The sequence below is a fragment of the Fusarium falciforme genome, chromosome 5 (assembly GCF_026873545.1).
Source record: "Fusarium falciforme chromosome 5, complete sequence".
Lineage (NCBI taxonomy): Eukaryota > Fungi > Ascomycota > Sordariomycetes > Hypocreales > Nectriaceae > Fusarium > Fusarium falciforme.
The window spans coordinates 1,829,988-1,843,990 of NC_070548.1; the positions used below are offsets into that span (position 1 = coordinate 1,829,988).

Below are 14,003 nucleotides of genomic sequence, written 5' to 3' on the forward strand. Positions count from 1 at the left end.
TGTGAAGGAGGGTGATGCTATTTTTGTGCTTCAGCTGCTCCCCTGGAAGGTTTCCTTTCCCGGCTGGTCTGGGGATGACGTCCAGGGCTGATATATCGATGGTCCGTAATATGAACTGCGCATACTTATCGAGAATGATGTGCCTATTTGCCAGGGTTGATATATTCCTGATGCGCGTGAGCGGGAGTGCCGGGGGCTGGACGGGAGGACAAGAGTGTGCATAAGAAGTGGATATAATTAGACATGGTGATTTGAGATAATCAAGGTGATGGTGATCCACTACACAGCTGAGTGAGTGAAAGAGTAAGACGGTTTTATCACGGCCAAGCAAAATGAAGCGTTCGTCTCTTTAGACGTTTGCAGTGGCATGCTGTTGGCCCGTGATGCCACGTCCCTTAATTAAACTTGAAGACCCAGACCCAGAACGTCCTGCAACGTGCGCTATTCTGTTCTAGGCAAGATGAAACACGGGCCATTCCTTGTCTGGGTTAAGGCTGTGCCGGGGTGTGAGACGACAAGGAATCCACAGGGTCTTTCTTTCCCTCTCGTGCCTGCCTGCCTTCTCGAACGTCAAGAGCCTTCACCAGTTGGACTCATCTCCCACCTTTCATCCATCTTTATTTCCGTCCGTGTGTTTCTTTTTTGACATTTCTTTTCTTGTGTGTTTCAACCCAGGATCTAGGGCGCTATGGGACGGCCCTCTTTTTTCTAGCGCGTGTATCCCCTGCCCTGCACCGCCCCCCCAGACCTTCCTTCGTCGATGCTACTCTGGACAGCAGAGAATCTGACGAGAGAGGGTCGATGATGCGCCCAGGCGACCGAGTTTTAAGCCCAGCCTCGACGTGTTGAGTCACTGGCTGTCGGGCGGCGAAAAAAGAAGGGCAGAGCTGGCAGTCTTAACGTGGGAGTTATATGTGGCATGCTGCTGAGCTGGCAAGGCTGGATGGCTGGCCGACTTTTTTCACCGCCCGAGATGCAGCTTCGACAGCGAATCGCGACCTTTGTGATGCAAGATGGGGTTGCTTGCTTGGTACCCAACTACCGGCGTCAAACGAGATGGCTTCGTTGCCTGTTGAGCTCGCGTCTATTCTTCGTCTTCCTCTGTGGTTTGGCCCGTGCTGGATCCATGACCTGAAGTTCGCACAAGCACAGAGGGGATTGGACCAAAACTCGATCCATTCTTGCTCCTGATTTAAAAAGAACTGTCCACCTCGACTCCGACCTTGGCTATGCCCCCAAAGCCTTGTGCTGATCCCGAAACAGGAGCACGCCCCCCTGGCGGGATATCCGTTGGCGTCGAGCCGCGTTGATTGGCCGGCGGGGCCCTCGAATTCATGCAAATGCTTACAAGGACCCCTTGAGGGGCATCCTTGCGAGAGCTAGGATCCCTCGCCTTGGAGTTGAATGACGAGCATGCACTCTCCAGTCGTGTTCCTCTCGCGTCTGGTCTTGGTTCCCGGGTTTCCCTCGTCTCGTCCCGTCTCTTCTCCTCCTTCAACACGTCCTGTCCTGTTGCTTGACTTGACTGTTGATGCCTTCCTTTCTATTCACTCATTTTTTCTTCTCTTCCGCTCTTTTCGCTTCTATCTCGTCCTCTTTTCGTCTTGGTATCTGTCTTTGAGGCTAGCCGTGCTCCTCATCGTAGCCTTTCATCTCCCCCCTCCCACATTGTCTGTTCTTGATTTGTGCCTCGTTCGTAGTGACCGAGTCTATTTTGTCCCCTTTGGAGAAGCAGTGCTACCACCATTTGATCTTGTTCTCTGGCTCACAATCTGGCATTACATCCTTCATCTTGATCTGAACTTGTTTGCATATTCTTCCCCAACATATCCATCTTCTCATAGACCATCACTTCAATGGAGGGCCCCCCTTCTGCCCGGGGATTTCGACCATGGGTTTGGGAGAAGCCGGGTTCGGTTATGAACTTTGAGAGGTAAAGAATGATATTTGCTACTCATCAGAAACGGATGTCGACTTACACGGCAACAGCATCTCGGAGGAACCTGGATCATCTTCTACAACACGTCCCCCAACGAGCCGGACTCGAGGCTTCACCTCTTCTTCAGGCCGGCAAACTGTCCGATGGCCCTTTCACAGCTTCACCAACTCACGATCTTCCATCCCCACCTATGGACGACGACAATCCAACTCACGATCTATCCCGCATAGCTCGGGTTCTTTCCCTCGCCGTGCTGCCGGCAGCATCAGCCGTTCCGTCTCGACTGTGCTGGGCAGCGACATCATCCCCGACTATGTCGTCCACTTTATCCGCGGAGAGACACCCGAGTCTCTAGCCCGGAAGCACCGCATCCCAGAGAGCCCAGAGCCGGGTCAGTTCCCTCGCGCTCGTGACTCACGAACTGATGGAGACTTTATCGCTTCGGCTTCGGCTTCACCAAACAACTCGAGACCAAGTACGCCCACGGCTGAGCGGGAAAAGATGCTCCAGGAGGAACGACCACAGGCTCCGCGATCACTGATGGCTGGATGGAGGGGAGGTGTCGCTGCAAATGTTCTTCTGGCCCTTCTCATTCTCGTTGCTTCCATTATCTGTCTCGCCCTTGCAGCTGCCAAGGGACATATCTCGATCAACGTTTCGTCTCTGATGGAGGGAAAGTCGAACCAGGTGGAGGGTATCAGTCGAGGGGTTCTCGCAGTTGTGAACATCTTTGGCATTATCCTCATCGCCGGGGCCAACTACGTCTTCCAGATTCTCAGCAGCCCAACTCGCGCCGAGGTGGACAACGCTCACGAACAGCGCAAGTGGCTCGATATCGGCATCCCATCTGTGCGAAACCTGTCTCTGATCTCACCCACACGAGCTACACTCTCCGCAGTCATTCTCGTGCTCGCCGTTATCTCTCAAGTAATGTAGGTCACTAACTTGTTTTTGTTTTACTCACCAGCAGCAGAGATACTGACAGTTTCACAGCTATAATGGCCTAATCATCACATCTCATACGGCACCCGTTACCGATCTTCGCCTCGTTTCGAAATCGTTTATCGCCAACCAGGACGCCAAGACTCTTTCGCTTCTCACTCGAGTTGAGACGGATGAGTGCATTTCGGTGTTCGACAACGCGTTCCAGACTGACTACCGCTCTGGCCTTGTCGTGACAAAGTCCGACTCTTCCAAAATTAACACCGCTAAGGGAGACCTACTTTCGGACTTGCTCGACGAAAACAACAGCTCCAAGGATTCGATCGATTACTGCCTCGCTGAACCTTACCAGGGAGAATCCGAAGCTTCGCTCAATGTCAACGGACCCCTCCTCGGAGCCATCACCCTCGTCAACCTTGTTATCGTCCTCGCTCTGGTTATCTCTCTCGCCTTGGCTCTCACTCAACGATCGTTCAACCCTCTTGTCACACTTGGCGACGCCCTTGCTTCGTTCCTCGCCGACCCGGATCCCACCACGCAGGATTCATGCCTCATCACCAAGGCTGAGATCAAGAAGGGCATTTGGGGTGAGCGTGAGGCCAAGTACTGGTTCACGGAGTCGAGCCGGTGGTATCATGTGCCCTCGTTCTCGCGATGGGCGGTCTGGGCCTCGGCCTGGTTCGTTCCCTTTGCTCTGGCTGTGGCGGCACTGGTGCTGGGTGCTCTTGCAGGGCCCAAGAACCCCTTCTCGTCATTCGGCAATGCCACGGTGGTATACAAGTTGCCTGAGGGATCATCACGAGCTGGCCTGGCAATTATTGCTGCGCTGCCTCAGCTTCTCCTGGGTGTCCTGTACGTCTCGACCAACGCGCTGGTGACGCTCCTGTTCCTCTCGCACGAGTTCTCTCAGTACTCGCTCGGCTCTCTCCTCCCGTTCCGTGTGTCTTCGGGTCAGCCCATCGGAGCACAGACGACCTCACTATACCTTACCCTACCCCGACCCGTGTCATGGCTACTCTTCTTCATGGTGACAGCTATGGCGTTTCTCCTGAGCCAAGGTGTGTTCCTCGTGTCACTCGACCACAGCGAGGGTTCTATGTCGGGCATTGGCTTCAGCCCATTGCCTCTACTTATGCTTGTTGCCCTTATGTTGGTGCTCGGCCTCGGAGTCGCGGGGCTGTCGCTCCGAAAAGTGGATCCCCGGGGTGCTGTTGAAGGCGGCCAGCCGGCAGGAAACCCGCTCACTCTCCGGGGCGGAACCTGTTCGGCGGTGCTCAGCGCGCGGTGCCATCGTGTACCGCGAGAGAGCGGCGTGGAGGCGCTCGAGGTGCGATGGGGGGTGGTGCGAGAAGGCGTGGGGATGAATGCCGGACACGCGACATTCTCGGGACGGCCTGTGGGGGATATCATGGTGGGGAGAGCGTACGCCTAAGCTGGAGGTGCATGAGATGAGGTGGAGGTGGAGTACATTAACACGATGTTGACTGCAGGCCCATGCCATGGATGTTTCTGGTGATGTGGTGATTTTGGTGAATGTCTGGCATTATGCATTATATGGGAGCTTGTATTGGTATTGGTATTTGTGCACTGGTTCGGGACGTCATGGTGTTTCTTGGATTTTGGTCAAGAGTTTGAATGTCTCTTTTTTTTGATGTGGTAGTTAGTTAGATATACCCGGTGAGAGAAGAGGCTATTGAGGGAGAAAAGTTCAGTTGGGCATATAATGAATAAAGATTTTCTTTGTCATTGGCGTGATTGGATCCGTGAGATGAAGATGAGGACCTTGATGCCTCTGAGATGTTTCAAGCCGTGTCATGGATGATTGACGCCATCCAGGTTCTTGGGAGTTGAACACCTTGAGGGGTACAATCTCAAATGCCGAGATGGAGATGGTGGCTGGGTTCAGGGTAAGTAGACGTCATGACTGACAAGGACAGCAATGGGTCTTTGATGAAGAGATGGACTCTAGTCTCTTTGACAAAGTGTAGCTAGAATAATCTGGAAGGTGGTTAGATGTTGAAGGGACTTGAAGAATTAGGCTAGCGCCGGCGTCAACTGCCACGATGGTGTTGTCCTGATGCACCACTTCAGCCCAGAAGTCGACAGGGCTGAGCTGATCGAGTTGCGGGGCCAGCCGGGATATTTTGGGAAGATGGTGGTGTCACGTGTGGTCACTGTCTCAGCCACAAGAGTCTGAACTGTCGATTCCCCAGCGAAAAGGCAGGCGATCCCGCAGATGCAACCTACGATGAGAGATAATCAAAGATGGGTCCTCTCACGATTGAAGGGGAAATCGTGCATAGGAAGCCTCAGACCCCCACGTTGGGAACGGCTCGAGGGAGTGGTTCCATCTGAGGGTGAGACGCTGCTTGCAGTTTTGAGCTTTGGAGAGCTGAGCATACATAGATTGGCTTAGTCTGTGCTCCCTGCAGATGATGTTGCTGATGGGCTTAGTTCTCTCGACCACTTACTTTGCAAGTACACGCCAGCTGGAACATTGCTGACTTGAGTCGAGACTTTCAGGGGAGTTTTTACGGTTGCCTTTCACAGCCACAGATAAAAGGTCATGCGATTTCGCACCGCCACACGGCTGATTATTACAATGTCATCAACATGATTGGTCAAAAAACACACTGGGAGGAGCTCCTCCGGGTTCTCCTGCCCCCAGTTGGAAGGTTGAAAGGGTCTCGGTTCGCGGATGGGCCGTGACATTCGACTCGGGCCAAAAGACAGCCCAGAACAAGACTTTGAAGCGGGTACCTACAACGCCCAAGTGGCAGTCCCCGTCGGTACCTGGAGTGGAACCTCTCTCTCTCTCTGCCTGCAGTTAGAGTCAGACTGCAGACCAGGGGGGGCTTGATTGATCCCACGCGTCTGTTCTGGCGTCCCCCATCTTTTGACGGCGGGTGTGTGTGTGTGTGTGTCAGTCAGTGGAACTCTTTGAGCCTCGTGGAATCTAATAAATAAGGACCAGCTTTCCCTTCTTGATCTTTTCCTCTTACCATCCCACACATTGATTCATTCATCCAGCTTAGTCACTCGACTGCATACTCATCCACCTCACTTACACACACACTACAACCACTCAAGTGTTCAACAACACATCAACAACCACCATCATGACCTACACAATGACCGCCCACCTCTGCAAGCAAATCTACGCCTCCTGGCGTCAGACCCGACAGCCCTCGCCAGAGCCCAACTGCTCTCAGCCCTCGCCGTCCTTCATCCGCCCCTTCTCGCGCTCTCCTTCTCCTCCCGCCCAGATCCGCTCCGAGCGACGTCCCTCCAACGCGTCGGAATCAGAATGGAACCGCAACGGTCGTCACTAGACTTGTCACCATTCTGTTTCAACTCGCTAGACGAGTTTTCCTCTTTTTTTCATGGGATTAGCAACTGGCGCACTGCTTTCATCTCCTTTTTTTTTTTTTCGGCATTCTCCTCTACATACTGGGGGCCCAACATGCATCCCCTGGCACACGACCACAACTCCCAACAACAAATATCCACCATGAAAACAGCCCAGAAAACCTGTGGGGGAAAAAGGCCAGCTCCGAGAGAGCATCACGGCATCCCGCGTCGGAGTGACATAACGACACTTGTTACTCCAAACGTGGAGACCCGCCGAGAGAAAAAGGGCGTTAACATGACACGCAAGCGTCGATGGCATCATTTTCTTTCCTCCGATCAACAGGTACATGAATGGCGCTAGGGACGGGGACAAAGTGGGAAATAAAACACCTACCTAATCAACAACAACAACAACAACAACTTGCGACGGCCTCTTTGTTTATTATTCGAGTTCTTTTGTTAAGCACCAGCAAGCACCCTGTTTAGCTGCTGATAGATACCCAAAACCAATACATATTGAATCTTCAAACACTTCAAACAAGACTTGTCCGTCTACCTGTGAAATCTGTCAAAGATCCCTCCCAAATCTCATCTCACATCCATCTGAAGACTAATGGACCCTCGGATAGCGGTGCCTCGCTCCTGCCCGCCGCAGTGGCCTGACCATCTGCTCATTCCCATTCCTGGAAGATCGGGGCCCGCCGATCCCTGGTCCTGATCCTGCTGGTCGGTGCTCCCTTTATCCCCTTTGGGAAGGCCAATCCCCACATCACGTGCTCATTTTCATGGTATTGTGAATAGCCTCGTCCGGCTTATCTCGACGGCAGTTGAACAACAATAACGGGGGAATCTGTGCCATACTCAATCTAGATCAATAATGAATTTAGCCAGAATAAAAAACAAGGCAGATACAAGTTTCCCCATGTCTTTCAACACAAACCCCACGTCCACCAACAATGCGTTCATGCCCACCTCACATGGACATCCACCATGTTTGCTTCGCTCGGTTCGGGAACTCGACCCGATCTGACACCGCAGCCTCTCCCTCCCCTTTCCGAACCGAGCCCTCTGACTCCTTCTAGAAACCGATGGGGCTGGAATCTTACGTTCACAGTACTCTGCGTGGCCCAACAATCGACAATCAATACTACAGTACAATTCACTTCATGCCCCTGTACCCAAACCTTGCATGTACGTATATCGATACTACCTGCTTCACCCAATGACACGTATTTACAAAGACATGGCTGCTTTGCTTGTTCTTTTTTTTTTTTTTCGTTTCCTTTCGTTTCCGCTTTCGCTTTCTTTCCAGCTCTGCTCCGCTGCTGGTGCTTGCTTGCTCCTCGTTCTCGTTCTCGTCATTTCTCATCACAATGAATATATCCCAACCTCGCCCAACCGAATGGCCGTCCTGTTGATGCCCCAAACGGCCCATAATAGCCTTCTACATGCCCTAGCCAATGTTGAATGTATCTTTCGTCTTTTCCGTCTCCACCGCCGGCTCCTCCGCTTACATCGTTCCCTTCTGCCTTGTCGTCGCCGCCTCTACATCGCCGACGCGGCCATGGTGTTGATGGTGGGCGCCGTCGTCGGTCGGTGAGGCGGCTTATCATCCCCGCTGCCCTCGGGCGAGTCTTGCAACGCCACGTTGCCCTGGATTCGTCGCTTGGCATCTCTCTTCTCTGCTTCTGTGATGTTCTCCTCATCCTTGCGCATGTCAGGAGTCCACTGCGGCTCTGCTGGCGAGTGTCCAATCGACATGCCCACGCGAACCTGTTTAACCACGTTAGCTACCTATCTTTCTTTTTCCCTTTGTCCGAAATCAACTTACCAGAGTTTCGAGCGCTCCGCTAGAATTGTCTGCAAGGTCATCATCGAACAGCATCCGGCCAGGCTCAAACAGCAGAAGCACTGTGCTGCCACCAAACTTGAAGTAGCCAAGCTCCTCTGCTCGATGGACTTGGTCGCCCTCATTGCGAGTGATGACAGTGCTGCCCACCATCATGGCACCGACACAGATCACCATGACTCTTCCGTGCCTCTCGCTGTCGATGGGCACCAGAACTCTCACGTTCTCGCCGTACACGTCGAGTGCTGATCGGATAGCCATAGGGTTGACCGTGTAGTACTCTCCCTCGATCGTCTTGGGCTTGCCCATGACACCGTCCACAGGAATGTGGAAGCGGTGATAGTCCTGCGGCGCCAGTCGGAAGATACCCAACGCACCACCCTCGTACCGGGCTGCGTCCTCGGGATAGGCATCGCCCAAGAGCCTCTTGAGGTTAAACTCGCGGCCCTTGACCCAGATCTTGGTCGCCTGCGTGATGCTGTTGAAGACAACGCTACGGCAGTCTGCGGGCGACACAATAATGTTCGGGTTATCGGGCGCCGAGCAAGGGCGAGCTCCGGGTTTGAGCGCACGATAGAAGAATTCGTTGAAGTTCTTGAACTCATCCAGGGGCAGAAGAACCTCAGACATGTCAAGGCCGTGGAACTCGATGAACTTTTCAATTTCCTCCTTGGAAGCTGGATCGTCAAACTTCTTGCCCTGCTTGATGCTCAGGCTCTTGAGTAGTTTCCGGACTATTCTCATGTTAGCACATTCCTCGTAGTTATCAAACTGTAGACTTACTTCGCTTATTCTCCATATCCCGAGACTTGAGACCCTTGTACAGCAGACGAATGCCGAGCCTCACGTAGACGCTCATCTTCTCCTCGTTGATCTGACCCGTGATTCGATCCTGCACCAGAATGTTGGCCGAGTTGGCGCCCAGCTTGTATCCACCGTACGAGATCTTGGTGATGACCTTGGAGTACCACTTGCGCTGCGCCTGGCTCGCCGTCACGAAGCCGCCAACCAGGACGCTGTTGACTTGTCTCCAATCCTGGCTCGCGCAAGTCGCAATGTGAGTGATGATGTCGGCATCCTTGCGCTTGTTGAGTCGCGGCTGGTGGCAGATGGGACATTCTCGGATTTCAACAACATGCTCTTCACTACGATCGTCACTGTCCGACTTGTCTAGAGGATCACCATCCTCATCCGCAGGGGTCCTGAGCGCAGGAACGTTGGTGACCGACGAGGGCGTCTGCGTGCCCGAGGGCGGCTCCAATTCCAAGACGCTGGAGCTCTCAGAGCCGCCGCTGTTGCCGTGGCCTGGTACGTGGAGGAGGTTCTTCATCTCAGGAACCAGACCCTTGAGCTTGTCGCCCACGGTGCCCGATGATCTCCTCTTGGGCTCCAGCTGATCTTCCAGGCAGATGACCACCTCGTCCATGGTGAGTTCCCAGTTTTCGTCATTGTCGGCGTCTCTGTGAGGGAAGCGCTGGTAGAAGCTGTCGATGGTAGCCTCACTCAGCGTGGAGCCCAGAGACTCGAGCATCGTCGTCAGCTCGATTCTGCTAATCTGACCACTCTCGTCTGCGTCGTATTGCCGGAGCATGGCTCTCCAGAACTGCTGTCGGAGCGCATCATATGGCATGTACTTGGCGCGTAGGTAGAGCACGGGGTTGTGCTTGCTCTCCCACTTGTCCAGGTTCTTCATCTTGAGGGGCACGGTGTAGTCGTTGAAGTCGGGATCACCGTTCTCTTGGCTCGAGTCGCTGTCAACTCCCGTGTTGGCAATGGCATCGCCTGGTGCCAGTAAGTTGCGGCTGGTGGCCGAGGGTGTTGAAGCCGGGTCAATCGATGTAGTACTAGTGCTCGATGTGTTCTTGCTGATTGGGGGTCGGATCATCTTGCTCAGACTCTGCGATGACGACGACCGTGACACGGCAAGCTTCTTGAAGCGTGATCGCGAAGCGGGCGCCACAGCCTGGTCGGGTACTCGGAGATCGTAGAGGCCGGTCTCTGGGTTTGCTTTGGGAGCCTTCTCAATCAGCTCCTGGACGGGCAGATTACACGAGGCGATAAAGTCGTTGCCCGAGTACTTGTCATGGTCAATGACGGTAAAGGCGAACGAGTACTGCTGCTCGTGGCCCTGGATGTGGAAGAGCATCTTCTCGTTAAATACAGGGTTGAGGTTGTGGCGGACTCGTCGAGTGCGGTACGTCTTCTTTCCCAGAGACGTCACAACGAAAGGATCCATGTCGAAGCTAGTGCGGGTCAGGTTGGACTCCGGGGGCAGATCTGTGATCTTGACAACCTCGAGGTAGATGATTCCCACAACGTCGGAGCCATTGCTGGTGAACGCGTAGGGATTGTTGCGCCGCTTCTTCTTGAGTCCTCGGATACGGAGTCTCCGCTTGCGCTTGGTGGGATCTTGGTCGTCGCCCTCCTCATCCTCGTCCTCCTCATCTTCGTCCTCATCTTCATCGTCGTCGTCGCTGGGGCTGTCCTGTGCGGCAGGCGTAGATCGGGGAATGGTCGTCGGGGCGAGTTTGGGGGTCATGGAGGGAGTGATGTTGCGAGAGCCGGCACCCACAAGGGCGTTGAACTTTTCGAGAATCTGCTGCGGTGTCGCGGCGGGATTGGTCGCGTCGAAGAGGGAGAACTGCAGCTGGACCTCACCAGAGACGACGCTAGTCTTCTTGCCGGGTCGTTTGCTCTTGAGAGGGTACCAGCGAGGCTCCGTTTCCACGTTTTCATTGTTGAAGATCTCTTCGAGGGCGAGGGCAAACTCGCCCATGTAATCCTTGCCGAAGCGGTCCTTGTCCCAGCAGATGAAGTCCAGGACGAGGTTCTGGCTCGAGGTGAGGGGAATCTCTTCGGTAACGTTCCATTCTGGGTTGAGCGTCTTGGGCACGTCGTGGGTTACGATGCGAGCTTCGCCTAGGGAGACGACAATGTACTGAGGAGGGGGAAATTCATGTTAGAATCGAGAAAATATCCATGTTGGGATGGAGGGGGAGGGGTAGCTCACGGGATCTGAGGTGCCATTGCGATCCTTGGCCGCGAGATCTTTAGCCTAATGAATCTATGTTAGCACTCTTGTTAGTGTTATCTCGGGGGCAATATATTCAGTCGCGCCGCCGTTAGGAGCGGCGAAATACAGCCAACTCGATGAAGAGGCGGTGATGCGTCGTCAGGGCTGGGGGGCCCCCTGGGTTGAATTCTGGCCAGTGTGTGCGTCGGGGTTTGGGGCACCGCTTACCTTGATGATGGAGACCTTGAGAGCCAGACCGTTTCCTGCATCCCTGGAAGGGCTGGTGTTGTCCATCTTTGATCGCATAGGGGGGCTGTTTGCTCTGCTGCTGCTGTTGTTGTTGCTGACAGAGATGGTTGTGGAGGAGGAGGAAGAGGATCGAGACGAAGGCTTGAGTCGAGTTGGGATGATGCGCACCATGACGACGAACTGGGCCAGCCAAGCTGCTGGGCAAGCTCTACCTACTGTACGGGCAGTGATCGATCGACGGCGGGGACCGCCTGAGTGACGGGTGCCAACGGGCCCCCGTGGCAGTCCAGTGGACCGAGGGGCTCTCTCAGCTCCAGGCGATGACGCCCTCGACAAAGCCCTGGAAGATCACTGTAGGGCCAAGGTTTTCCAGCGCTTCAGGTCCGGGGCTGGAAGAGGGGGGGACGCGCCAGGAGGGCGGGAGGGGATCTCGGCGCTGGGATTGGATCGCGGGAGGGCGGGGAAGAGCGGCCGGGCGAGACGGCACCGTATGGGATGGGGTGACGTAGCGGCAGAAAAAGGTACCTTTTTTTTCTTAGCTCTGGTGGGTGTGAGCTGGAGAGCTCAATAACAAAACGTCACTAAGAAGCTCCAGAACCAGCCAAGAAGCAGAAAAAAAGGTTCAAGATGTGGTCAACTTCCTAGGGATGGATGTTGCCGTTGCCGTTGTCGTCGTCGTCGTCTTCTCTTCCTTCCTCTTGGTACAGTACTGGTCTCGTGCGTGTCTCGTCTCGTACTGTAGTTTTTCCAGCTCCCAGTTGGATTGGGCCGTGAATGGATGTTTCGTCGTGTAGCTGTGACTTGTCGATACCCGCCTCCTGAATCCTTTTCTTTTTCAGCCCCAGCTTCAGCTTCAGCTTCAGCTCTTTCTTGTGTTGCCCCCCTTTTTTATTTTCGTTGCAATTCAGTTCCTCGCTCTTTCAAACACACCCGAGCCTCTGGCTCTTATTCGCAGTACATACCCCCGGTATTTGTACTGCTTCGTCGTCGTGTATTCTTTTTCGTATAACCAAAAGCCCCCCCTTTTCTTCTCTTGTCAGCAGTTGGACTTTGGCTTCGTAGCTGCGTGACGCAACAAGGCGACAAGAGGCCAAGCCACGGCCAAGCCTCCGTGTCAGCGCCGTGGTGGGACGGGGTGCAGTCGACGGTCAGGCCTTTTGAGTGGATCAAAAGGCGAGGGCGTTTGTAGACGTTGATATTCAAGGTAGGGATGGATGGTAAGAGCGATTCAAGAGGGAGCTTGAGAAGTGACTGAGGGGCAGGCAGGAGGTTATGAGGACAACAAGAGAGGGAATGGAGGTGAAGAAGAAGAACAAGAAGCTAAACAAATCGAAACGAGCAAGAATGTAAGCTCCGTTTACTTACGGTACGGGTACGCGGAGGCTGAATTAAGGATACAGGGCTCAAGGGACTCAGGAGTGCCGTGATCTAAATCGAGTAACAGCGAACAGCGATTTCCCCTGGTCTTTAATCTCGTCTTTTTCCAAATTCTCGCAAAAAGAAAGGGAAACCCTGGCTTTTATTACTCGAAGCCTAGAAATAAGAAAGAAAAAAAGGGCACCAACCGTTCAATTTTAGTCCCACGTCCGTCCCCCCAGTCCTTCGTCCTGCCTTTATGTCTTAGGAGTGCCAATGACGCCGCCTCCGCCCACACACCAGGGGCGTCGTTGTTGTTGTTGGGGCGGCGCGCTTTTCCCGTGCCGATTTGGCCGGGGGAGGAGAGCCCAGACGACGGGGACACGTAGGCGGTCACCTCACTTTCACTTGGACTACATACGAAAATGAACTTGTCCGGTCTCTCTCGTAGCGTGGAAAAAAAATGCGCGAGAAAAAAAAAGGGGACTACGGCGCATTGCAACAGTGACAGTTGCGGCGGGAGAGGGAACCTGACCCCCTGAGGTTGTTACTCTGAGTAGCCTCTGCTAGCGAGTCGTAGGGTTGCTACATTTCCTCGCCTGCATTCCCTGGGCTTCTGCACTAGCTATTTTGTCGTCTGCTTGCCTGCTTAGCATGGCCCAGATCCTTCCATTCTGTAGGTCGCTTCCCTCAGCCCAGCCGCACAGAATAATCCCTCCGATCCAAAGTGCCTAATGTGGGTGCCCAAAAGAATGGGACACTTTTACTATGCAACCGCAAATACCTAGTCACCCCTGACCTTATGTACCCCATAAATGATGTATTGTTTTTGTCAGGGTCTCTTCCATGCTTGCATCTTTTTGACATACGACATATCCCTCCCCCGAATAGGCAACTGGTGCTACCCCCCATCATCCCCCTCTGATCTTCCCGGCCCCTCGGGAAAAGGCCCTTTTAGATTCTTGGCCTTGCGGTGCCGATTCTCCGGTAGACCTGCCAGATCAGAGCTCTTGGCCCTCATCATGGTCCGACTTGAGTGCATATTGCAATTGTCCCGGGAGGCATCCAACGAAGACAAGACTCGAAATGCGGGTGAGTGAGTGAGACAGAGACAGAGAGGGAAGAAAAAAAGACAAATTCCCATCCGCTTGGGTGCAGACAAGCTAGTCCTACAAGGGAATCATCCATGAATTCGCATCCGCTACAATCCATCCACCATCATTTCCAACTCGGACAGGACGCTCTGACATTCCGGCCCCTTCTCTTCTCGTCACCGCTTCTTTATTTCGACTAGGTTATTTTAC

The 14,003-nt window shown here is 53.8% G+C and overlaps 3 protein-coding genes across 3 annotated transcripts; 2 read left to right on the forward strand and 1 right to left on the reverse strand.

The window, feature by feature from the left end:
• Window positions 1-1,856: 1,856 nt before the first annotated feature.
• NCS54_00679300 (Hypothetical protein) lies at window positions 1,857-4,313 on the forward strand (the record flags this gene model as incomplete). Its single annotated transcript, XM_053152238.1, has 3 exons — window positions 1,857-1,933; window positions 1,990-2,871; window positions 2,933-4,313. 3 exons carry the CDS (start codon window positions 1,857-1,859, stop codon window positions 4,311-4,313), a joined length of 2,340 nt encoding a protein of 779 aa, XP_053008213.1.
• A 1,687-nt stretch (window positions 4,314-6,000) lies between these two features.
• Window positions 6,001-6,213, forward strand: NCS54_00679400 (Hypothetical protein; the record flags this gene model as incomplete). The annotated part of the gene is made up of 1 exon (XM_053152239.1): window positions 6,001-6,213. One exon carries the CDS (start codon window positions 6,001-6,003, stop codon window positions 6,211-6,213), a length of 213 nt encoding a protein of 70 aa, XP_053008214.1.
• A 1,564-nt stretch (window positions 6,214-7,777) lies between these two features.
• On the reverse strand, window positions 7,778-11,514 carry NCS54_00679500 (Phosphatidylserine decarboxylase proenzyme 2; the record flags this gene model as incomplete). Its single annotated transcript, XM_053152240.1, has 5 exons — window positions 7,778-8,005; window positions 8,064-8,815; window positions 8,865-11,019; window positions 11,092-11,136; window positions 11,323-11,514. 5 exons carry the CDS (start codon window positions 11,512-11,514, stop codon window positions 7,778-7,780), a joined length of 3,372 nt encoding a protein of 1,123 aa, XP_053008215.1.
• Between the last annotated feature and the right edge of the window lie 2,489 nt (window positions 11,515-14,003).